Here is a 24956-nt window from a genome sequence, read left to right as displayed (position 1 = left end):
GGAGGGGAAAAAACACCATGGAAAATGGGATGGGAAGTCAACAAAACCAAACAAAAATCTATTATGTATTGGAATGTTGGTGTGAAATTTCTGGAAATTTAATAAAACATATCTAAAACATAAACCATAATTATTAGTGGACACCACAATTGAAGTTGCAGGTGCTTTGCCCCTTCCCCACTCCTGCTGCCCCGGACAAACAATTAATGGTCTAGCTTATCATGTCTTCCAGGCCCACAAATCATGAGCTTAAGATCAGAAAACATGGCAAGCCAGATTATGGTTTGCTTCCTAGCAGGAGCAGGGAAGGAGCAGAACACACACAATATCAGCGGTATTTTTAACTATGGTTTAATGTGATGTGCGAAGCAGGCCAGTGACTCAACTATACCTTGGTGCAAAGCAACAACTTGCATAGCCCATAGCAACATCACACAACAACACTAATCACAAGATTGTAAGTGAAGAACTCTCTTAGCAAATGCAAACACAAAGCACCTGTCAACTGGCAGCAACATTACTCAGCCTATTTTTCTCCCCAGAAATTTGACCAAGAGAGTTTGGAAACAGAGGGAACAGTAGTCCTTAGCCCTGATGCCCTAAACCAGTGGTTAGGAAGGCTATATGGGAAGAAACAGAGACAAGGTTCCAGCTCTGCTTTTATTAAACAGATCTAAAGCCCCACTTCAGCTATTCTTAATATTTTCATAATGCTGCTATATGCTGTAAGCTCCAAGTCCAAAGGCAATATATGTATTTGAATCCTAACTGCTGTAAAGCAAAACAACAATAGGAGGGGGCTACTTCATTCAGAGGAATCACCTTGCCAACAAATGTCCGTATAGTGAAAGCTATGGTTTTCCCAGTAGTGATGTACAGAAGTGAGAGCTGGACCATAAAGAAGGCTGATCGCCGAAGAATTGATGCTTTTGAATTATGGTGCTGGAGGAGACTCTTGAGAGTCCCATGGACTGCAAGAAGATCAAACCTCTCCATTCTTAAGGAAATCAGCCCTGAGTGCTCACTGGAAGGATAGATCCTGAAGCTGAGGCTCCAATACTTTGGCCACCTCATGAGAAGAGAAGACTCCCTGGAAAAGACCCTGATGTTGGGAAAGATGGAGGGCACAAGGAGAAGGGGACGACAGAGGACGAGATGGTTGGATAGTGTTCTCAAAGCTACCAGCATGAGTTTGACCAAACTGCGGGAGGCAGTGGAAGACAGGAGTGCCTGGCGTGCTCTGGTCCATGGGGTCACGAAGAGTCGGACACAACTAAACGACTAAACAACAACAGAGCTGGAAAGGATCCCATCATGTCCTGGTTGGACATTGTAGGAAACAGAATGCTAGGCTAGGTCATAGCTGTCAACGTTTCCTTTTTTTAAGGGAAATTCCCTTATTCCGAATAGGATTCCTTTCAAGAAGAAGGGGAAGTTGACAGCTATGGGCTAGGTGGACCTTTGGTCTGATCCTGCATAGCTCTTCTTATGTTCTTAAGTGACATACAAGCATTTGCATCATGCAGATAACTATTTTGCAAGAAAAAGACCTTGTGCTTGTGTGGGGATAGCATATAGACTATACAATACTAAGGCCAAAGGAGTCTGCCATGGTGCAGTAGCCCAGTAGGTTAAGAGGCTTACAATAAAAACCAGCAATATCAAGTTCCAGTTCCTGAGAGATATTATCGTTACTTCTCCTCTGTTCTTACCCATATACAGGGACTGAAGTGCTGCACAACGCCATCTTTTTCCTTTGCCTCAGTCAGCAAATTATATTGGGCCAGTCCGGACCACCAACTCACTTGCTAAAGGCAGCGAGTGGGCAACCAACCAGTTGCTGCTTCTCACAGCCACCACTGTTCAACTGCTCACCTCCTTTAGGCCAGAGGGAGAGGGAAAGCAGTGAGCAGGAAGAGATGCTGCAGGCCTATGGGACTCACAGAGGTCCCCTGCTAGGGTGTGGGGCTTAGCAGGTGACAGACTGCACTCACCCTGGCTCCTGAGATGTTTGCACCCCTGATCATCTCTTTCCTGCCCTACCCAAGTCATCTCACCCACCTTGATCTAGTGTCTCAGTTACCTTCTGCCACATTCCTATCTTTCTTCCATTGTCTTTGGGTGTCTTGCTAAAATATGCTGGTGACTGCTGTGAAGATGAATGAAGGGGGTGGGATACCTAACAAACTACAGTTCCCATGATTCTTTGGGGGAAGCCAGGACTGCTTAAAGCGGTATCATACTACAGTCGTACCTTGGATCCTGAACGCCTTGCAAGGCGAACGTTTTGGCTCCCGAACGCCACAAACCTGGAAGTAAGCGTTCCGGTTTGCAAACATTCTTTGGAACCCAAATGTCTGACGTGACTTCCACGGCTTCCAATTGGCTACAGGAGCTTCCTGCAGCCAATCGGAAGCCGCATTTTGGTTTCTGAATGTTTTGGAAGTCGAACGGACTTCTGGATCAGATTCTGTTCCACTTCCGAGGTACCACTGTACTTTAAAGGTATAGTGCATATGTTTCCAAACTTGGGTCCCTCCTCTCCGGCAACCCCTGCTGCTATATCTATAAATTGCTTAAGTGTGGGGCTGACAAGGAAACACTCGCTCCAATAAAATAGATAGCATTAGTGGACAGACCGGTTTTACAGTTGCAATGCATTATTTGTGTCACAAGAAGTTCACCCAATTGATTTTAGATGCAGTCAGAGCACATTTCCCGTATGGGCATAATTAATTTCATTCAGACTGGGCCTTGAGGCTGCACATAAGCTTTTCAGGGTAGGAACAAGTACATCCTCTTTGTACGGAGGGCCAGCCAGCATTGTGGTCAACAAGAGACATTTAATTTGGACGTCCACATTGCTCATCCTTTGAGGAGATCTCAAAGGACAGATGGGAAAAGTGATTACTAAAGACTTCTCTCATCCCAGAAGGAAAAATGGAGGAATTGTTTCCAAAATGAGTGGTGCCAGTACTTGAAGCCTGCCTAGAATTCAGATCCTCTGCCAGGGTAGCCTGTACTGCCCCCTAGTTCCAGATCTGGGGAGTGCTAGTTGTGGGAGAAAGGCACTTTGCACGGTTGCAGAGGCACATTTTATCATTATAGCAATTGTTGCTTTATGTGTTCTAGGGGTTAGCCCTGGCCCTTAAAAGCCAGTTTCAGCTCGGGATCACATATAATCCCACAACTGGGGAGAAAGTTTGGTGACTCTCCATAAAAAGGGAACAGCCAACGTCCCAAGCCTGCCTGAAAGATATATCCTTTGACCTAGAAACTCAGACTTCTATCCCTGACTTTGTAAGGGATGCCAATTGTTCTAATGAAACAGCTGCACTCTGAACATGCACAAAGGTATACTTCAGTAAAACCTCACGTAGAGAGGCTTGAGCCCTGAGTATTAAAAACAAGTCCCAAAAATTATCCTGTGATTTAATTTAATCCCTACATCTGGGTTATAGAAGTATACAGAGTTTGAGAAACAGCCTGGCTTACCTAACACAACTTTTTTTTTCTTAGCTGAATTTCTGCAACTCTGCTACTGCGTTATGGCTTCCCCTCAGCAGAGAGGAATGTGCTCTGCGCATGCTCAGAGGCACTCTGCCAAAAACACAACATATACCTTAACATTTAAGAGCAAAAACTATTGAGCTGGAAATCCTCAGCTCAAACCACAGCTCACCTAAGCACCTTCTCTTATCTTTCAGCACTCGCCTCCTTTCCCCCAGTCTGTGATACACGATAATAACACTGGTCTTCCTTATAGGAGCATTGCAAGTGTTATTAAGATGAATATATGCAAAATATTCTGAGCACTGAGACATGGGGGAAGCACTACAGAAATATTAGGCGCATTACTATCACTTGTTGTTGGAGAGCCTCCCTTAGTGTTAATTAGGTTCAGAGCCTGCATGCACCACCAGCAGAAAACTGTTCTACAACTATGAAAACAGGCAACATCCAATTTCAGGCTGCTCCTAGTAGCCACTTTTCAACGGCAGAAAAATACAGGCCTGGACAACCCGTTTTAACGCTGGTGCTGAGCAACCCCCCTTGTTTGTTACATAAGAGAGCAAGCGAGCGTCAGGGGGACATGGTAGAGAAAGAAAGAAAGAAAGAAAGAAAGAAAGAAAGAAAGAAAGAAAGAAAGAAAATAATAGGGCTCCGCAGCAGCGACAAAAAAAGTGGCATTCCCGTTGATGCAGCTTTCACAAGGCAGGAAAGGGGCTTACTCTCAGCTAGGCCAGAAGTAGACATAAATGTGGCGTTGCTATGGAGACCGTCAAGACTGCCATCTTGCACCTCCCGGCATTTGTTGATAGCTTTTTAATATGGCCTTTACAAAGCTGATTCAAAGAGAAAGTCGGCGTGCAGCGCCTCTGCTACACGTCATGCCAAAGGAGTTGTACTTCGTTCATTTTTGTAACGTTCTTAAGCAGCACAGGGGACATATCTTGTTCTTCCCCTCTCCCCCGTTTTGTTCTCCTAGGTTAGGATGAGAGAGGCAAGGACCGGCCCAACATTTGCCCAGTGATGTTTGCGTCTCCTTGATTCTAGTCCAACGTCTTAACCGTTACCCCACACTGGTCAAGCCGCAACTCACCTCCTCACATTTGTGAGAAGACTGCCAGGAAGTCTTCTAAGCTGCAGCTCCCTCTCTGGATATTAAGCTCATAATAGGGCCACTAAAGTGATTTGTTTAATGGAAGACCCTTAATATGAAAAGGATGCGTGGATTCTTCCACAAAATGATTTTTATATATATAGTGGTACCTTGGGTTAAGTACTTAATTCGTTCCGGAGGTCCGTTCTTAACCTGAAACTGTTCTTAACCTGAAGCACCACTTTAGCTAATGGGGCCTCCTGCTGCCGCCGCACCGTCGGAGCACGATTTCTGCTCTCATCCTGAAGCAAAGTTCTTAACCCGAGGTACTATTTCTGGGTTAGCGGAGTCTGTAACCTGAAGCGTATGTAACCTGAAGCATATGTAACCTGAGGTACCCCTGTATGTGTGTGTGTGTATATATATATATATATATGCATAATATGGATCACACGTGTTGGAATTGTCTTGAGGTGTTAATGTGGAAATCAAAAGCAAGATAAGCAGGGAATATGCAAATCTGAGCTGAAAGCAGTCTTGACACATCAGCAGAATATGTGTGACCGGGGCTGAAATGACCCAGAAAGCATTATATAATGCTCCAGCCAAACAGACCAAGACAGGGAAGTTCTATCATTTTGGGGATTTTTCTCTGCTAGTTGAGCAGCCGAGACCTGGTCCCATAGGGCTCAGTAACGCATCTTTATATCTCTGAGGATGTCAAAGTTCCCCAACTATAAAATGGAATGTTGTTAACATAAATCCAGACCGTTATCACCACACTCACTAATGACAGCACCAAAGAAGCCAGTTTTTATATTGCAATTTTTAGCAGCAATTTCGTCATTTTTTTTTCAAATGTTTCCTCCATGCGAGTTTGGAACTTGCTTTTAAAAATATTTTTCAGGAGGTTATTGTTATTAGGTATGTATTATGTTTATAATTGTACCCAGTATGAGCAGGTAATAACTTAGGTTATTAGGTTCTGTATTTTACAGGTGTCATCAAGTTCATTCCTGGGATGATATTGCATATAATTTGACACTGCTGCTTAGTACAGTGGTACCTCGGGTTACGTACGCTTCAGGTCACACACTCTGCTAACCCAGAAATAGTACCTCGGGTTAAGAACTTTGCTTCAGGAAGAGAACAGAAATCATGCTCTGGCGACGCGGCGGCGGCAGCAGGAGGCCCCATTAGCTAAAGTGGTGCTTCAGGTTAAGAACATTTTCAGGTTAGAATGGACCTCCGGAACAAATTAAGTACTTAACCTGAGGTACCACTGTATATATATTAGGTACTATTACTTATTGTATTTTGTAAGATTTATACATCACATGATTGTGGAAAAAAATCTGACTAATATTATGAAATACCCCTAGTGCAACCAAGGGGGCTGGAGGAGGTAGTTTAGATTCAAATGGCTTCTTTCAGCACTTTGAATCCAAAATTGCTTCCTCTACAAGGGAAAAATGCTCCGTTTAAAAACGTTCTTAAACACAGTGTTTCTTCATCTCCAGAGCAAGCATCTTCAAAGGCACATTCCCAGTGCCAATCAGCTGACTGGCGCTGAAAGCATGTATTCAAAGGAGGCTGATTTAACTGCCAATCAGCTGATCAGCCATTAGAGCAACCCCCTCTAAACTTTGGGAGGTATCCACCCGACGTCATTATCAGATGACCGACAGGTCCTGCCCACCTGTCCAAGATGGCATGCAGGGATGGTAGATTTTGGGATTCTGCCCACCATCTACATCAGGGTTTCCCAAACTTGGGTCTCAAGCTGGTTTGGGACTACAATTCCCATCATCCCTGACACTGGTCTTCCTAGGGATCATGGGAGTTGTAGTCCAAAAACAGCTAGAGAGCCAAGTTTGGAAAACCCTGATCTAGATCCAGTTCTCCACCTTTGATTTACTGATTAGCTGGGATTAGACTACAGTCATACCTCGGGTTACAGACGCTTCAGGTTGCGTTTTTTTTCGGGTTGCGAAGCGCCGGAAGTACCAGAACGGGTTACTTCCGAGTTTCGGTGGTCGCTCATGTGCAGAAGCGCTCAATCGCACTTTGCGCATGCACAGAAGCGCCGAATCACAACCCGTGAGTGCACAGACGCGCCACTGCGGATCGCAAACATGCATCCCGCACGGATCACATTCACAACCTGAGCGTCCACCGTATTGTAAAAGTGACTGCAAAGGCAATTCCCACATAATGATGAGTCAGACTTCCTGGCTTTTCGCGGTTTATCAGGAGCAAGCAAGTGTAGTAGTGTGTGCCAGCCGACCACTCTTCCCCTGGTGCACGTGAGATAAACTTGGAAGCCTTGGCTTCCCATTATGTCCAAACCAAGAATTATGGTTTGTTGCTCTCTACCATGCTAACAACAAACCATGCCTTCAGTTTACTTTGAAGATTGCAGCTTATTGAGAAGCAACAGAACAACAAAATTCCTGGTTCAGAAGTTAACGGGAAGCCAAGGCTCCCTGGTTTGCTCATCTCATTTGTGTCAGGGGAGGGGAGAAGCGAGAACAGTTGGTCAGTGGCACAAGCATGTTGCTTGTTGCTCACAACAGCATGATGAACCAGAAAATCTAGCTTATGAACATGTCCAATGATGCTGTGAATTTGACCAATGTATTGCCTTTTACTAGGAGTTCTCCTAACTTCCTACCATATTCACAATTGCCTTGATTGTTGAAATTGCTTCTGCATTTGGGTCTGGCAGCCTGTATACATGGGTCCCTGAAGCTGGGCAGACCAGACAGACAGACAGACTCTATTCTCTGCTGGCTATAAATGCCTCTGCTCCATGATGGCTATAAATGCATTTGCTCCATGATGGGTGGACTCGTTGTTCAAGAGCTTAAGATCTGCCTTGTTGGATAAGACCATTTTGTTCCCAGTAAATGACTGGTCAGCTGTCTGTAGGAAGCTGAACAAAGCAGGCATGAGGAGGGAAAGAGCAGTTTCCCCCCCCCCAAGAGAAACTTTGTCAGAGGCATGCACATCCCTCTGAATATGAAGGATCCGTTTAGCTATTATGACTACAGGACCTTGATGAATGAGCCAATCATGAATGTGCCACTCTAATCCTTTTCAAAATTAATTAGACCGGAACTGTATACAGTATTCTAAATACGGCTGCATTTTGATGCTTGCCGTTTCATTTTCAAACTCTTCTCTATTCATCCTCAGCACAGGGAAGTTCAACGGCACTGTCACAGCGCACAGATATTTCCAGCAAGTTTTCCAGCACAATCTTAAATGCTCCTTCATGACTAGTTGCAAGCAGTTCAGAGTCAACCAGCTAATGTGCGCTTAGGAAATTTTATTTAATTTTTTTTGTTGTTGTTCAGACAACAAAATGCAAAACAGATGAACCTAAACAGGCTGACTCTGTATGGCTGACTGGTGATTTAATTTAGTTGCTGCACTGTCTCTTACAATTTTGTTGTGGTGTTCGACTTGTTTTTAAGATGTTGTAAGTCACCTTGAGCGCTATGTTTTTAGCAGAAAGGCAAAATATCAGTGGTTCTAATAACAGAAGCTCCTGGGGAAAGGGAAGCTTTTGCTCATCTCTGCAAGGAGCTGAGAGGCGAGGACAACTATGTGCATGTATGTGTACAGTGCTACCTCGGGTTAAGAACTTAATTTGTTCTGGAGGTCCGTTCTTAACCTGAAACTGTTCTTAACCTGAGGTACCACTTTAGCTAATGGGGCCTCCTGCTGCCCCTGCGCCGCCATCGCATGATTTCTGTTCTCATTCTGAAGCAAAGTTCTTAACCCGAGGTACTATTTCTGGGTTAGCAGGGTCTGTAACCTAAAGTATCTGTAACCTGAAGCATCTGTAACCCGAGGTACCACTGTACTGCATTATATTATGATGTGCATGGCATCACAGGTATAAATTTGTTACTATAACGTTATGCAAGTGTCCGCTGGCAGGGGCTGCTCCAGATACATAGATAATGCATGCATTATACGTTCTACAGTGTTACCCTGGTTCTCAAATGCCTTGGTTCCCAAACACCGAAAACCTGGAAGCAAGTATTCTGGTTTTCAAACATTTTTCAGAAGCCGAACATCCGATGAGGCTGTCAACTATTGTTTCTGGGGCGCCTGCACCAATCAGAACCTGCACCTTAGTTTTTGAATATTTCACAAGTCAAAAAGATTTCTGGAATGGATTAAGCTTGGCACTTTTGTTTTTGCTATTTATTTGGCGCTTTTGCTTTTAATGCTTTTTCAGTTCATTTGTTTTTGTGACCATGTGGAACCCAGTTCAGATACTGATTGACTGTGTGACTGCGAAAATGGATAAAATGGATAAAAGCCACCCATCCAAACAATGAGTGCAGGTAAGAAAAAAAAATAATTTCAATTTTTATCATCTACAATACTGTCTTATTTATTTTATAGTACAGTACATTATTGCTTTCAGTTTATGGATCAATGGTCTCGTTAGATAGTAAAACTCATGTTAAATTGCTGTTTTAGGGGTTGTTTTTAAAAGTCTGGAACGGATTAATTCGTTTTGTATTACTTTCTATGGGAAAGCATGCCTTGGTTTTGGAACGCTTTGGTTTTGGAACAGACTTCCGGAACGGATTAAGTTTGAGAACCAAGGTACCACTGTAGTAGTGTTTCCTCTGGGACAAGAGGAGATTTTAGTCGGTTCATAACATTCTCTTCCCAACATTCCACCACCATCTAGAATCACTGAAGGAGCATTCACACAAACAACTTCCCAGTAGTTTATGAACAGTTATGCCCCTACTGCTGTTTGATAAATCCTTACCAGCAAGGGATTGCTGTTGCAATTACTCCTAAAAGAGATGCACAAGCTAGTCACCAAGTAGAATATCGGCTGCACAACATATTTTGCAAGAACAAGACACCCACCAGATTTGGCTGTTGCCTTATGCCAAGAATGAAGTTCGCAGTGACAGAATGGCGGTTGCACCAGTGGGCTGCCACAACCAGATAGCACTCTGTAAGTGTAACTTTATGTCCTCCGGATCAGAAACAGTTGAACAGAGTAGCCTTTCTGCCTTCCATATCATTGCACCACCCCTGCTTATTGTGCAGGATTATTGGACAACCACTATTCAGAGCCTGGGGACAAAGGAGAGAGGAACTGCAGTAGCTACTCCTCACTGCAGTGGAAAGACAGACAGCACAATGTCAGCGAAGCATGCTGCTGCTGAATACCACTGCATAAAAAGACGGGTGCCAAAGCCCTTCTTAAGAAACAGAACCAAGACTGAGGATATGCAGATAGGGAGTTTGTAAAGTTCTCAGGAGTTATGTGGAATGAAGTAGCACATACGGCTGAGGTTTTCTCCCATTTCCAGGAATGTTGGGTCACCAGATGATTTCTCAGCGGCCAGGGTCAACATCCATGTCTGAATTGTGGGAAGTCTGTTTCCACCTCATTTCAAACCTTGCACCATCAAGAATTTGGTGCCTGAGTTTGCTTTCTCTCCTCTTCTTGTAAGTTGCTGCGGGAGCATTTTTGACAGAAGAGCAGGGTACAGTAGGCCAAAGTGTTCCATTTATTTCAAACGTGAGGGTGTCATACAGCAAAGAAGCCCTAAATACTGGCACTGGAGGCACCCCATGTCTTTAACATTCACTCTAAGCACAGTTGCAAAATCCCAGCAGGCAAATTCCATATGCCCCCCAAAAGCTATGAAGGGAACAGCACCACACCACTGCCCCACTCCTCCCATAACCCCTTGCCTTGCCTACCTGACTCATTCTTGGAGTTCATGTTGTCTGCGTTGGTAAGTGGCTCCTCGACGAAAGGTCAGGAAAGAGGAGGAAACAGCTGTTTTAGAGAGCTGAGCTAGGCCTACAGGAGTGCGCTCACGTAGGGGGTGGGGGCTGATGGCGGAGCTGGTCAGATGCCGTCCTGCCAACACTGCTGGGACATCTCTTGTGGCAAATGGGCAAATCCGTCTAGGGAACCCTAGGGCAAAAAGCAAAGCAAAGAACACCACACGTCAGTAAGAAGAGAAGGTGGCCAAGTAACAAGAGATGGCTGGCCAAGACCAAGCCGTTTTGCATTATGAGCAGCCTATAGAATCGGCCTACTATGACATAGCCAATTTCTGTTCCAATCAGCATTGTGTTTAGGCAGAGAAGCGCTGGGAGAAGAAAGTTGGCGCTATTCCACTCCAAGCTGTTCTGCTGTGGACCCCCAATGCCACAGTCAGTGTCCCTCTTTTTACACCTGCCATGGGAACCACCATACAGTATGAGGAAACATCATACCTTAATTGTCCAAGAGACCATGAGTTCATTAACACTTTGATCACATGCTGCACTTGTGAACTTTGTAATCTCCAGGCTATCTGCTCTGCATACGCCTAAGCTCTCTGTCATGAACTCACTAATCAGCTGAGACCACTCCCTAGGGCAATCAATGAATCCATCTGCAGCTTACAGCTCTACCATCAACCATTTTCCAGAACGTGGATAATTATTGTCGCCTTGCCTTGCCCAACAGGTCTGAAGCTTGGCAAGATTAAAGCTAGAGGGTGAGGATGCAGAAGTCAAGGTACAAGGGGAGGATTCTGCAATGCTGCATAGGGTTAGTCAGTGAAATGGCAACAGACTGAATATGGGGGCAGCAACCCCCCACCCCAAAAAAGGAGAGAATTTAAAGACCAAACAAACTCCGAAAACTTTGCACCTTGACAAATGTACAGTAACTGAGGATGTACAGTAACTGAGAAGAGGGAGGGAAGATTAATAGTTCATCAACACAGTAGTCAGTATGTAAAGACTATTTGTTGCCATAAATAAAACACATGGACATGTAAAGCTCAAGATCATGAGGAAGAAGAAATATCAGGAAGGCGGAGGTGCAGGACTGGGTGAAGGACAAAAAGTCAGGGATATGTGGCTTGCTATCATCAACATCTGTGTCAAGGATGGAGAACCTGTGGCCCTCTAGACCAGTGGTTCTCAACAGTGGGCCCCCAGATGTTGTTGGACTACAACTCCCATCATCCCTGAGCTCTGGCCTTGCTAGCTAGGGGTGATGGGAGTTGTAGTTCAACAACATCTGGGGAACCACAGGTTGAGAAAGGCTGCTCTAGGCAAGGGGTAGGCAAACTAAGGCCCGGGGGCCAGATCCAGCCTAATCGCCTTCTAAATCCGGTCCGGGAATCAGCATGTTTTTACATGAGTAGAATGTGTCCTTTTATTTAAAATGCATCTCTGGGTTATTTGTGGGGCATAGGAATTCGTTCTTTTTCCCCCCCTTCAAAATATAGTCCGGCCCGCCACAAGGTCTGAGGGGCAGTGGACCGGCCCCTTGCTGAAAAAGCTTACTGACCCCTGCTCTAGACATTACTGAACTGCAATTCCTATCATCCCCATCCAGCCTGGCCAATTGTCAGGGATGATGGCAGGAGTTCTCCTGCATCATCTGGAGGTTCACAGTTTCCTTATTCATGATGACGGAGGTACTGAAAGCCATATGATTGGATTTCACCTGCTCTCATTTCGTCTCATCGCTTATATCCTGCTTTTCCTTCCAAGGGAAACCCAAGGTAGCTAACAGAAGGCGCAAAATATCGGAATGAAAACTAATGTAACAAAACATAGCATGTATATCAAAATATAAAACAAGCCAGAGCCAAATTCATGTCAAAGGCATATCAACAAATACAATAAATGAACTAAATCTCCTTGGAAAAATAATTCAGTAAGAGTCTTCTTTCTAGCTTTAATGTCCTCACCCCCATATTCCCATACTTGGCGTCCTTGCGCAATAATAGCTTCATCTCTGTGGTGTGATCCCATGTCACTGAAGAGTGCATTTGAATAGTCTACCAGTCATGTGAGGGATTCCAATTATATGTGTCTTTCCCACCCAAACGTCATCTTGCTCTGCCAGCTGCCACACCTCCTTCAGGTAACGGAGAGTTGTCCTCCTAATGGTTCCTCAAAGCTTCATTTCCAAGGATGTTGGTTAAAATTTACTCGAGAGGAGACTGATTTCTGGTGCCTTCACAACCCATGTAGAGAAAATAAATAGGGGCTAATAATTAAACCCTGAGCGACCCTGAAGGAGAGGAGGAAGACCCAAGTCCAGTTCTCCCTTGAAGATGACACGTCCAACTCTGGGCTTCACTAATTCAGAACGCAGAAAGTCTCTTGCCTGATTAAATACTCCTCAGCACAGAAAACTAGCATGTCAAGGAGTGTTATTCTAGCTATCTTCCTCTCCAACATGCTACTAGTTGTTTTCCAGGTCCACAGAAAGTTTTTTAAACAGAGAAGCATTCCAGCATATGAGCCCACAACTGCACTCCAAAGCTGAGCAGCCCTGGCATCGATCACCTTAGCATGGAGACCCTCAGCAAAAAAATGCTAAATAAAAATGGACAGGAGGCTCAACGGCGGGCTTTGGCTTCTTGTTAAGAATGAGGGAGATGGCAGCGTGTATGAATATGGGAATGGAAACAGAACAGGGAGGGACAAACTGTTGATCTGGTAGGTCAATACCCTGCCTGAGGGAAGCCTGCAAGCCCGACATGAGTCCAATAGCCCTCAGCCCACCTGCAATTCCCAGCAACTGGAGGTAGAACAGTGAAAGTAGAATGTAGTCACTGTGGCTAGTAATCATTGGTGGCCTTGTCCTCTATGAATATGTCTAAAGCTCTTTTAAAGCCATCTAAGTTGTTGACCAGGGACGCGGGTGGCGCTGTGGGTTAAACCACAGAGCCTAGGACTTGCTGATCAGAAGGTCGGCGGTTTGAATCCCCATGACGGGGTGAGCTCCTGTTGCTCAGTCCCTGCTCCTGCCAACCTAGCAGTTCAAAAGCACATCAAAGTGCAAGTAGATAAATAGGTACTGCCCCGGCGGGAAGGTAAACAGCGTTTCCGTGCACTGCTTTGGTTCGCCAGAAGCGGCTTAGTCATGCTGGCCACATGAACCGGAAGCTGTACGGCGGCTCCCTCAGCCAATAAAGCGAGATGAGCGCCGCAACCCCAGAGTCGGCCACAACTGGACCTAATGTTCAGGGGTCCCTTTACTTTTAAGTTGTTGACCAATTCTGCCTCTGAGATTCAGCTTTACTGGATTTCCACAAGTTTTAGTGATGTAAGAGAAAAAGAAAAACTTTTCTTCTTGACATAGTTTCATAAACTGATGTCACCTCTTCCTTGCCTTCTCACTAAACTATAAAGTCCCAAACACTGAAATCTTTCCTCTTAAAGAGAGTCACTCCATCCCATGATCATTTGATTTCCCTTTTCTGAACTTCTCCAGCTCTACAATGTCCTTTTTGAGAGGTGACCAGAGCCTGCAAAAGGCAAAGTTGGTTTCTCACAGTGATCTGCGGTAGCTTACCTTAACGTTTTAAGTGTCTATACATTTATAAATTTTAAATTTATTGTTTTACATTGTCTTAAATGTTTGTTTTCCTTCTGAGATTGTACCCCCAAGTGTGTTTTATAAGCTGGTCTCCGACCGTAATAAATTATTTGTCTATCTCACAGTGATGGGAGTCTAGTGGATTCCCTCTTGGGCTTGGAAGCTGGGGAAATTCCACATCATGCCAAAACCAAATTATACTGGAAATCCAAAGTGACCCGGAGTTCCATTAATCCTTGCATGTGTGAAAATGCAACCCAGGGCACTTTGTAGACAAAAAGGATTTAAGAAATATTGCAGTATGGGGAAGCAGCTCTTCACATCCCTGAAACCTCTACACCCAAGCAAACCTCATACATTTCCAACAGAATATATGTTAAGCCATTACTACAAATTTGGCAGGATACGCACCTTCTAGGCTAAACAGTGGCAAAGTAAAATGGTGAGAGGTGGATAACTCTCCCCACTCTTGAGTGCCGTTTCCCTCTCTATAACACAAATGCAAGCAACAGAAGACAGATGGTCTTTCTGTTTTCCTTTAATGAAAAACCACTTTAGGAGAGAGTGATTGAGGGCCAAATCAGATGTGACACGAGAGATCTTCCATGTGCTGAATGGTTTGGCCCTGAGAGCAGAGAAGCAGGAGGAAGGGTCTATTCAGTGGGGGAAAGGATAGGCGAAGAAGAGGAAGAAGAAGAGTTTGGATTTGATATCCCGCTTTATCACTACCCGAAGGAGTCTCAAAGCGGCTAACATTCTCCTTTCCCTTCCTCCCCCACAACAAACACTCTGTGAGGTGAGTGGGGCTGAGAGACTTCAAAGAAGTGTGACTGGCCTAAGGTCACCCAGCAGCTGCATGTGGAGAAGCGGAGACGCGAACCCGGTTCCCCAGATTATGAGTACCGCGAGGTGAGGAAGAAGTCGAGTCTCTTCCTCCCTCAAATGTTTCATGGTCTTCTCAATCAGCCCTTCCCAAAGCAGGGAGGGACAACAACTCAGAGAGCACCTGGCTTGAATGCAGAAGGTCCACAGGTTTAATCCCTGGCATCTCCAAGTAGCAAGTGCCCAAGATCCTGGAGAGCAAGCGCGAGAAGACCAGTGTTTTCCAAACTTGGGTCTCCAACTGTTTTTGGACTACAATTCCCATCATCCCTGACCACAGGTCCTGCTAGCTAGGAATGGTGAGAGTTGTAGTCCCAAAACAGCTGGCGACCCAAGTTTGGGAAACCCTGTACTAGACAATACTGAGCTACATGGGAAAATAGCCTGACTTGATATAAGTCAGCTTCCTCTGCTCCACAAAACTTTTCATTGGGAAAAAAAGAACTGCCAGGCTACCATTATGTAGGGAACATGTAGCTCATCCCTGAGGTCCTCTTTAGCAGCAGCCTAATGACATTAATTTAGCCGAAGAGAATACAGCAGTTGCTTCTTCTGCCATAGGGAATTAAGAGTTTCACAATTCAGCTCTGACCCATGCTCGTCCTGGTGAGAGCAGTGGAGATTTATGCCTCAGTTGTCTCTTGACTTATCTGAATGAAGTTGGGACCAAGGGCTCGGAATCTGATCTGAGCTTTCTCTCTGCTGGGAGTAGCAGAAATTGCATCCTATGATCCCTATTCAATCAGGGCTGGCAGGTTGTTGGGAACTTTTTAAACTATAAGGAAAAAGCATTGAGATGGTGCCAGGTTTCCTTGGTGAGGGTATTCCTGGTTACTATTGCTCTGTATTTAATTGTGTTGCAGTAACCAGCTTCAAAAGCAATGCTATTGCCAGTCCACCTCAATTATTTCTACATCCAAATCTCGGATTCTGCCGGTCAGTTCAGCTATCTCCATGTAGTCCATCAACTGCGTCTGCCATTCCTCCAGCGTGGGTAAATCTTGTGTCTTCCAGTTCTTTGCGATGAGTATTCTTGCTGCTGTACTAGCATACATAAACAAAGTTCTGTCCTTCTTTAACACCTTCTGGTCTACCATGCCCAACAGGAAGGCCTCTGGTTTCTTGGGAAAGGTATACCTAAATACCTTTTTCAACTCATTGTAAATCATTTCCCAGAAAGCCTTAACCTTTGGGCATGTCCACCAGAGGTGAAAGAAAGTCCCCTCTGCTTCCTTACACTTCCAACATTTATTGTCAGACAGGTGATGTATCTTAGCTAACTTGACTGGGGTCATGTACCACCGGTATATCATTTTCATAATGTTTTCCTTCAAGGCCGTACTGGCCGTAAATTTCATTCCGGTGTTCCATAACCTTTCCCAGTCTTCAAACATAATGTTGTGTCCAACATCCTGTGCCCATTTAATCATAGCAGATTTAACTGTCTCATCCTGTAAATTCCACATAAGCAGCAAGTTATACATTCTAGATAACAGCTTTGTCTTTGGTTCTAACAATTCTGTCTCTAGTTTCGACTTTTCCACCTGGAAACCAACTTTTTTGTCCATTTTGAAAACCTCTTGAATTTGAGCATAATGTAGCCAGTCTCGCACCTTATTTTTTAGTTTGTCCTGGCTCTGCAACTTCCAATTGTCTCCAATTTTTTCAGTCAATTCCCAATATTTCGGCCAGTAGGCCTCCATATTGGGTCTTTTTCGGGCCTTGGCCTCCACTGGAGATAGCCACCTCGGAGTTTTACTCTCTAGTAAGTCTTTATATTTCATCCAGACTGCAAAAATTGCTTTTCTGACAATGTGGCTTTTAAACAATTTATGTGCTTTAACCTTGTCGTACCATAGGTATGCGTGCCATCCAAAAGCATTATTAAAACCTTCCAGATCTAGGACATCGGTGTTTTCCAACAAAAACCAATCTTTCAGCCAGCAGAAGGCTGCAGCTTCATAATACAACCTCAACTACTTGCAAAAGTATTACAAACTGTATGAATCTTAAGACGGTGCATGATTTGAAAATGATACGCTTTAGCAATTATGATTAAGTAAATAGTAAACTAAGTGACAAAAGAGAAAAGGAGATAATATGAAATTGAACATGTTACGTTTATTTTAAAGGTATAAAAATTCTGACATAATACATTGAATATAGATACATAACATGTAAAAGTTACAATAAGGTATGACATAAGGTAACAAATTGCTGACATTGTTAATATAAAGAACGCAGAATCGGAAGGGGTGGGGAAGTCCAATTTGGGATTTTTGTTAAAAAAAAAAAAAAAATGGTTTCTTGTAAACTCCTTGTTTGTAATGTATAAAATTTGGAAAGAAACGTAATAAAAAATATTATAAAAAAAAAAAAAAACAAAAGCAATGCTATTGGTCTGATCTGCCAATGTGTGCTTGGCAGAACACACACCAAGCAACATGGGCCACAAATGCTCGCCAGTGACCACAACATCTATTGAACAGGCAAGGGCAAGGCAGGAAAAAGGCAGGAGATCGCCCCCATGGTGGCACTTGGCTTTGGTGGTCCTAAGAAAGCAACAACATTCTTGCCACTGTCAAGCGTCTCTGAAAGTTCAGCCCAATGTCAAAGACACAAACCTAATCCTTTCATGACTCCATTTATCTGTATATTTAAAAATATTTCTACACCACTTGATTACAGCAGTGTTATATATAAGCTAGGTGCCAAATGGCTCCTTAAACCAGGGTTACAGTCACCAAAACAGAATGTCTAGTTGCCATTTTGGCACTAGACGGCTCAAATGTCATATTTTTCAATATGACTTTCTTGGTTCCTGAAATTCATTCTGATTGTGCAGATAAAATATAACTGATATAATTCTAAAGGATGTGTTGTTAAGTGTGCGAAAACAGATCCCCAGGCATGCACACCTCCAGAGATGATGGAGACGTCAGGCACTATCCTGGCACTCTGGCATCTTCACTTGGTCACAAGTGGCCAATAGCCAGGTGCAAAATTAATTCTATTTCGATTTTCTGTCTTTTCAAGCTTGTTATATATATCTATATATCTATATTTGTAATTGTTTGATCTTTTTGTCATGGATTGTGTTTAATTCTTTCATTACTGCGGTTGTTTCTGTTAAAGAGTCAAACCTCATTTTACGTTCCATCAGTTTAGTTTCCATTTGAAGCACTGGTTCTTTCCAATTATTTTTAATCAGCTCCTTTATGGCTTCTTGCTCTGCTGCCAACGCTTCTCTTAAGATATTGTTACCATTTTCTTTCTCCGAGGAAGGTGCCCCTTTTGAGGGTGGGCCATCTTGAATGCAGCCTGCATTACTGTCCTTGTTGAAGTGAGCCTTCAGTCTTGGGGCAGGAAGAATTGAGTGAGGTCTTTTATTTTCAGCTTTTCTGAATCCTTGTGCATTCCCCTCACCTTTCTTCAAACGGCTTTTGCTCCAAGCAGTTTCTCTGGGCCTTGGAGTACAGAGGTTCTTGAACAATGCACTGAGTGAACTAAGAACAGGAAGTTTGAGTCTAGGCAGCAAGTAGATCGAAAAAGCCTCACCAGCTTGGATGGCAAAACTGGATGGATTTAACATTTATTTACAGTTAGTAGTGTGGTACGAGTTATACAAAAGTATTTACCTCACTCTTCACCCAAGTATCAGAATAAAAGAAATGGAGGAGGGAGACCCTGGCAAAGCAGATAATTTGGGAAATGCCCATAGCTCAGAGATGGACCATGCAGGAGCAGTGTTAGAAACTCACGATATATAAGCTAGGTGCCAAACGGCTCCTTACACCGAGGTTACAGCTGCAAAAACAGAATGTTTTAACCTTTAAAGCCTATACGGCCTAGGACCCTCGTACCTATGGGACCGCCTCTCCTGGTATGTCCCACAGAGGACCTTACGGTCTTCAAACAAAAACATCTTGGAGGTCCCGGGCAACAGAGAGGTTAGGCTTGCCTCGACCAGAGCCAGGGCTTTTTCGGCTATGGCTCCGATCTGGTGGAACGCTCTGTCACAAGAGACTAGGGCCCTGCGGGACTTGACATCTTTCCGCAGGGCCTGCAAGACAGAGCTGTTCCACCAGGCCTTTGGCCAGGGCACAGCCTGACCCCCTCCTCTGGCAATCCTCACAGAACTCTAGCCCAATGGTTGCCATTAATCTGATTTGAATTGATTTTATAATGAAATTATTTTAGAATGTTGTATCATTTTAATGATAATTGTTAGCCACTCTGAGCCCGGCTTCGGCTGGGGAGGGCGGGATATAAATAAAAATTTATTATTATTATTATTATTAATGTCTAGTTGCCGTTTTGGGGCAAGACAGCTCCAATGTCTTATTTTCCAAATGTTGGACTGACTGTGATTGATTCTCAGTTTAACATCCAGCTAGTTCAGATGACAACCTTGAGCTAGGTTAAGAGCTTTGAGAACTTAAAAGAAGAAAAGTCGCTTGATCCAAGGACAGTCCACATATATATTGGCCTGTTCCAAATTCTTTTCCTTAATGGCGACTGCTCCTGCTCAGGCTGCACAGAAAAAGCATTTTGGTTCCAGATATTCATCCCGATTATGCAGATAAAATACAATTGACAGAATTCTAGAGGATGTGGTATTAGTGTGTGAAAACAGTGCAGATCCAATGATCTCCAGGCATGCACCTCCAGATGGTGGAGATGTTTCTGCGGTTAGGTGCCAAGATTGTGGGAATCACCCTTCACTAGGGTATAGGAAGGGCAGCAGGAACATCTCCTGCCTACCAACTGAGCCTGTCAAGTCATATACCAAATCTAGATTGTGGAGGGCAGGTAAGGAAATATCTCAGAGCTCACATCTCTCTCTGAGAAATGTACACAGCTCTGAAGGCAAAAAGGTATTTCACCCAGAGTTTTAGTTTGGGGCAATTTTCATCCTAATCTCTGCAAGTAAAAGAGTTGAGCATTTGTTCTTCTGGAATGTTGAGAAGGCAATTAAAAGCAAGATTTGGATATTGGAACAGGCAGCTAGAACCAAAGGGCTACTGGATCACAGGCATGGAAAATAACAAGTGCACATCTTGTTGTAGGCTCAAAGCACTTCACACATTATCTTAGTAATCCTGTTCAACAGCTTTGTAACAGTATTGTTTTCCACATATTACAGATGGTCAGGCTGGGCGGGGGGAGAGCCACTGAGGTTGAAAAATATTGATTTGCCTAAGGTTACCCAGAGAGTTCACGGTGAACCAGGTATTTCCTGCCCAACTGCTTACTCTCTTCACAACCGCACAACACACAGAAAGCAGGGCAAACTAGACACACCAATTCGCAGCAGAGGCACTCACATAGCCAAAACCATTGAATGCCACAGACAGAGAGAGCAAGGTGCCTGCAAAGAAAGGAACTCCAGATGGCTCATGAAAGAGGATACGAGAAGGCCAAAAAGACCCACAAACCCAAGAGGATCTCTCATCAGTTTGACCGGGGTGAAAATTTTGCCGAGGCACATTTTGCAAGGCAGGGTCTATAACTCAACCACCAAAACCAGATTCCAGGCAAGTGCTCCAGACGCAAAAGGCAAGAGCTACGCGGAGCTGAGGCGAGTCACATGCATCCCTCTATTACATTCTGCAGGCAACTCATGTCTGTCAGCTCCAGTCCAAACAAAACAGTCCTATACCTGAAAGAATAACATGGCAAAAGGCTAAGCAGGAGTTTGGCCTCAGGGATCAAGTTCCTGCTTGTTCCTTCTCAGCATAAATTCTCCCATGCTCCGCTTCCCCCCCAGAATCTTAAGTGTTAGCTGAACAGGCACAGTGGGAAACTATAACTGGACCAAGGCATGGCATTAAATACGAGTTCAGAAAGCAGTGTGCAAAGTGGTTTGTAGAACTTTTTCGTCACATGGACACGAAGACCATGTGATTGAAAGCTAGCAAATGTCACTTTTTAAAGGTTAAGGAAAGTCCAGTTGCATAGTGGACTAAGGACAAGTCATGCATGCAAGTCATGCAACAGCTTGCCCATTACAATAATCTAATATCCAGCCTGCAAAAAAAACCCCTTAAAATCTGGCTAGAAGGGCATAATAACATTTTTTGGAAAAGAAACTAATTGCAGAGCCCTGCTCTCTTTTAGCTCCCTCAGATCTACAGATGCTGCTTCAGGCTGAGGTACTCCTTTGCCACCCCACAACTTTGCTTGCACCCTCCAGTATCAAAGTCTCCCTGTCAGATATATTATTTCCATTTCACTTAAGAGGCAGGCAGAACTTCTGGAAACTAGCTTCGCTATCTGCACTCTGAATCTGTTATCACCAATTATTGCTGCTAGAAACGCTTATCTTAAGCTGTGCATGGCATTTTCACAGACCAAACTTTTTGCGTTTCACGGCCATTTGGGCCCATTCTTCCTCTCCCTTCTCATGCACTGCGCACACAAACGTATACACGCCTGCTAAGTGAGTTTAACACTTCCCACATCTGATCAAATGCACTCTAGTCCATCAAATTATAATAGGTCTGTCTGGTGCCACAAGACACTACTGCATTTGCTGCAACCAACAAAACACAGCACCCCTTCTGGAAGTTATCTGCTCCCCATTCATCAAGTCTCACTGACTGACAATGTACAAGCACGCTGCAGCTGCAACCAGAGCCCGTATCCCATGCTCTATAGAAGCTTTGGCAAGGTGATGTCAAGTAAGGATTCATTGTTAAAATAGCAAATACTACGATGGAGGGTTTTTTTATTTGTTCTTTAACAAAATCTCACACATGTCCTCTCTCTCTCTCTCTCACACACACACATAACCAAGTTTAATAATTCTAGGTTATTCACAAGCAGAATTACATCAATAAAAAAAAAATTCTTTGCACACTCGATCTCCACATCACCAAGTCCTTGCTACTGCCACAAATGTCAGAGACCTGGCACCACCGGAGAACCCACCCCATCCTCAAACAGAGCAAGGGATGGTTATCTAACTAAATTGGTATATCAAGCCATAATATGGGTCGGTGGGTTGATTTAATTTAATTTTAAAATCTTGCTTGCTGTTGCTTTGGCAACCAAACTTAAGCTTCACAAGGCAGTTTAGGGCACAGAATAACACACACACATCTACAGGAGGAAAAGGGCTCTGGAAACAGGAAAAGAACCCCACCAAAAAGCATAGGAGCCAACTCCTAGGGGCCAATAAAAATATTTGAAGGGACCCCCCCCCAAAAAAAGAGTTGATGGGCATTGTCATTCAAATGGTGTGTGTAATTGATTATGTAGGACGGGGCTTACCTGAGACCCCCAATATATTATTCAACTCAGCACTCCTGGCACCAAGACACTGGGAAAATGCACCATTTGATTTATTTTTGGCACGTGTATGTGTGTGAATAATGACACACAAGATTAATCTGCACCCTGCATCCTCAGACTTTACCCTCTTGTCTCCCAGATCCTCCATCTCCAACATTAAAAACAAAAAAGGAGATTGCTGAAAGATCCCACACAGGGTTGAAAAGCCTGCGATCGTTGCAGGCTTATAACTGTACCCCCCACGTAGATACAAAGACACACACACACACATTCATACTTTTCAATGACAGACCAAGAGGGAACGGGAGTGGCTTGCCGAGAAAACACCCCAACTCCACCCTGGACCGGGTGCCACACACATTTCTCATGGCTCCCTTGCCCAAGATCCGCTAGCCACCCGCAACTCCCCCCCCCACACACATACAAGCACCCCACGCATCAGCCCCCCGTCTAGCTGAGGCACTTTCCTCTCAGTCCCAACTTCAGCGGGGCGGGAGGAAGACCCTCAGCCGCAGCCCCACACCGTCCCAGAAGCGCCTCGCTCAGCCAGGCTTGCAGCGCCCCACAGCTTCTCCCGCCTGGCTCCCCACTGCAGCTCCCCAGACCTTGCAAAACCTGCAGGGCGCCCCCCCCCCGAGCGGGAGGAGGGAGGAAAGGCGCCGGGAGGAGCCCCTCCAAGCTCATGCCGCTTGCTGGTCCTTCCCTTTTACCTGCAAGAAGATCGGGAAAATGGCGCGCTGCTGCTGCTGCTGCTGCTACTGCTTTTCCTTGCAGATGTTCCTGCAGGATGGAAAGCTGCAATTACCGGGCCCAGCCTGCCCTGGGATGGATGTCTCTTTTCTCTTTCCCACCCCGCCACCCCTCCAAGGGAAACTAGAACCGGCTGTCCCGGCCACTGCAGCCCTTCATAACCACAGCCACCTCCTCCTTTTCCTCTTCTCCTCCATCTTTGCAGCTGGCTTCGCTCGCCCTGTGCGCCGCCGCCGCCGCCGCCAAACACTAACAACAACATTCGGTGACGTCATTCGCCGTCACGTGACGGGCCCACCGCTCTATAAATAGCCTTTGCTCTCCCTCGCTTGCTTAAGTCCGCGAGGGGCAAGGCCCAGCGGAGGGAGGGAGGGGAGGGCGGAGCGGCTCAGTCCTGCCTGGTGTTAAAGGGCCCGCAGGAACAAGGCAGGGAAAAGAAGAGCTGCTTTTTTCCCCCCCTCAGCAGCCTCCTGCTGCTGCTGCGTGGGGACCATAATAAGCGTGCCTTCCGGCAGTTTCAACACATGAAACGAAGGACATGCTGCAGGACCGGCCCAAGATATTTTGCCGCCTGAGGCGCCGCAGCTGGTGGAGCCGCTCGGCAGCATTTGAGAGCAGGCGGGTTATATTGGGCACCTGAGGCAGTGCCGGATTTAGGGCACCAAGCCAAGAGGGCACAAAATATAATTAATAATAATAATAATACCACCATATATTTTTGTTACAGAGGAACCTCAGTTAATAATAATAATAATAATTTGTTATTTATACCCTGCCATCTCCCTGGGCTTCCCCAGCCACTCTGGGCAGCTTCCCAAAAAAATATTAAAATACTGTAATACATCAAACATTAAAAGCTTCCCTAAACAGGGCTGTCTTCAGATGTCTTCTAAAAGTGTGGTAGTTGTTGTTCTCTTTGACATCTGGTGGGAGGGCGTTCCACAGGGCAGGCGCCACTACCGAGAAGGCCCTTTTCCTGGTTCCCTGTAACTTGGCTTCTTGCAGTGAGGGAACCGCCAGAAGGCCCTCGGAGCTGGACCTCAGTGTCCAGGCAGAATGATGGGGGTGGAAACGCTCCTTCAGATATACTGGGCCGATGCCGTTTTCGAACTTAATCCATTCCAGAAGACTGTTCAGCTTCTGAAAGGTTAGAAAACTGAGAATCAATGGGCTGGCTGCAAAGTCAGTGGGGGGAATAAAAAACGTAGCTCAGAAGTTGTTCGGCTTCTGAAAATCGTTTGAAAACCGGAGCAGCTAGTTCCAGGTTTTCGGCGTTCAGGAGCTGAAACATTCCAAAATGGAGATGTTCGGGAACCAAGGTTTGACTGTATAAGACACCCCCTATTTTTTTGAACCCAAAATTAATAAATCAATATTTTAAACATCAAAAAGAAAAACTTTGAGATTCTGTTGTGGGTGAGCCTAGGAACCAGAGCCTAGGCCACCCGCACCAGAGCCTGAATCCCTGTCCGTGTATAAGACGACCCCAATTTTTTGACTGAATTTTAAAAGCAAAAAACATCGTCCTACACTCAGAAAAAAAAGGTAAGAAGTATCACAGTGGTGCTTTTCTTCTAGTAAAAAAGGCGCTGGTACTTGGTACTCTTGAGTATCCCCTGAACAAAAGCACTGATAATACTAATGTATGAGGTACTATGGGAGAGGTAGTACCTGTGGAGGGGAAAACATTGTGCTATTTCCGGAGTAGTTTCTCCACCTTTGGTCCCCACCCGGCACTCGGCTCTCCCCTGTGACTCCTAGAAGCTGTCAGCATGCAACAGCCGCTACACCCCGAGAACAGCTTCATCCCTTGGTTGAAGCGAAGGACTTCCCCTGCATGCGAAGGCAGGTTCTGGCAGATTTAGCCATCAAGACCAATAGTGGGTCCAACAATCTGCACATAGTGTAAAGGGGAGTGAGGGGCAAGTGGGGCTCATCAACCTGGGAAGGGAGCCCATATAGGAGTAGGAAAACTGGTTCTAAACCTTTGCTGCTTTGCGGGATTGTTTCAGCAGAAGAACATGCTAAGGA

General features: G+C 44.9%; 1 protein-coding gene across 3 annotated transcripts in view; it reads right to left on the bottom strand.

Moving 5' to 3' along the window:
* Positions 1-23188, bottom strand: part of HDAC5 (histone deacetylase 5) — a 111833-nt gene extending 88645 nt beyond the window's left edge. For 2 of the 3 annotated variants that reach the window (XM_053361696.1, XM_053361698.1), the window contains exons 1-2: positions 22886-23188; positions 10358-10577 (exon numbers count right to left, since the gene is read on the bottom strand). In XM_053361696.1, the coding sequence (XP_053217671.1) occupies positions 10358-10379 (22 nt within the window). In that variant the 5' untranslated portion in view covers positions 10380-10577; positions 22886-23188. The remainder of the gene's footprint in view (positions 1-10357; positions 10578-22885) is intronic. The other variant, XM_053361701.1, reaches the window with a different exon arrangement.
* Positions 23189-24956: the final 1768 nt, after the last annotated feature.

This window comes from Podarcis raffonei, chromosome 13 (genome assembly GCF_027172205.1).
Source record: "Podarcis raffonei isolate rPodRaf1 chromosome 13, rPodRaf1.pri, whole genome shotgun sequence".
In the NCBI taxonomy this organism is placed as follows: Eukaryota; Metazoa; Chordata; class Lepidosauria; order Squamata; family Lacertidae; genus Podarcis; species Podarcis raffonei.
This window is presented reverse-complemented; position numbering and strand designations above follow the sequence as displayed.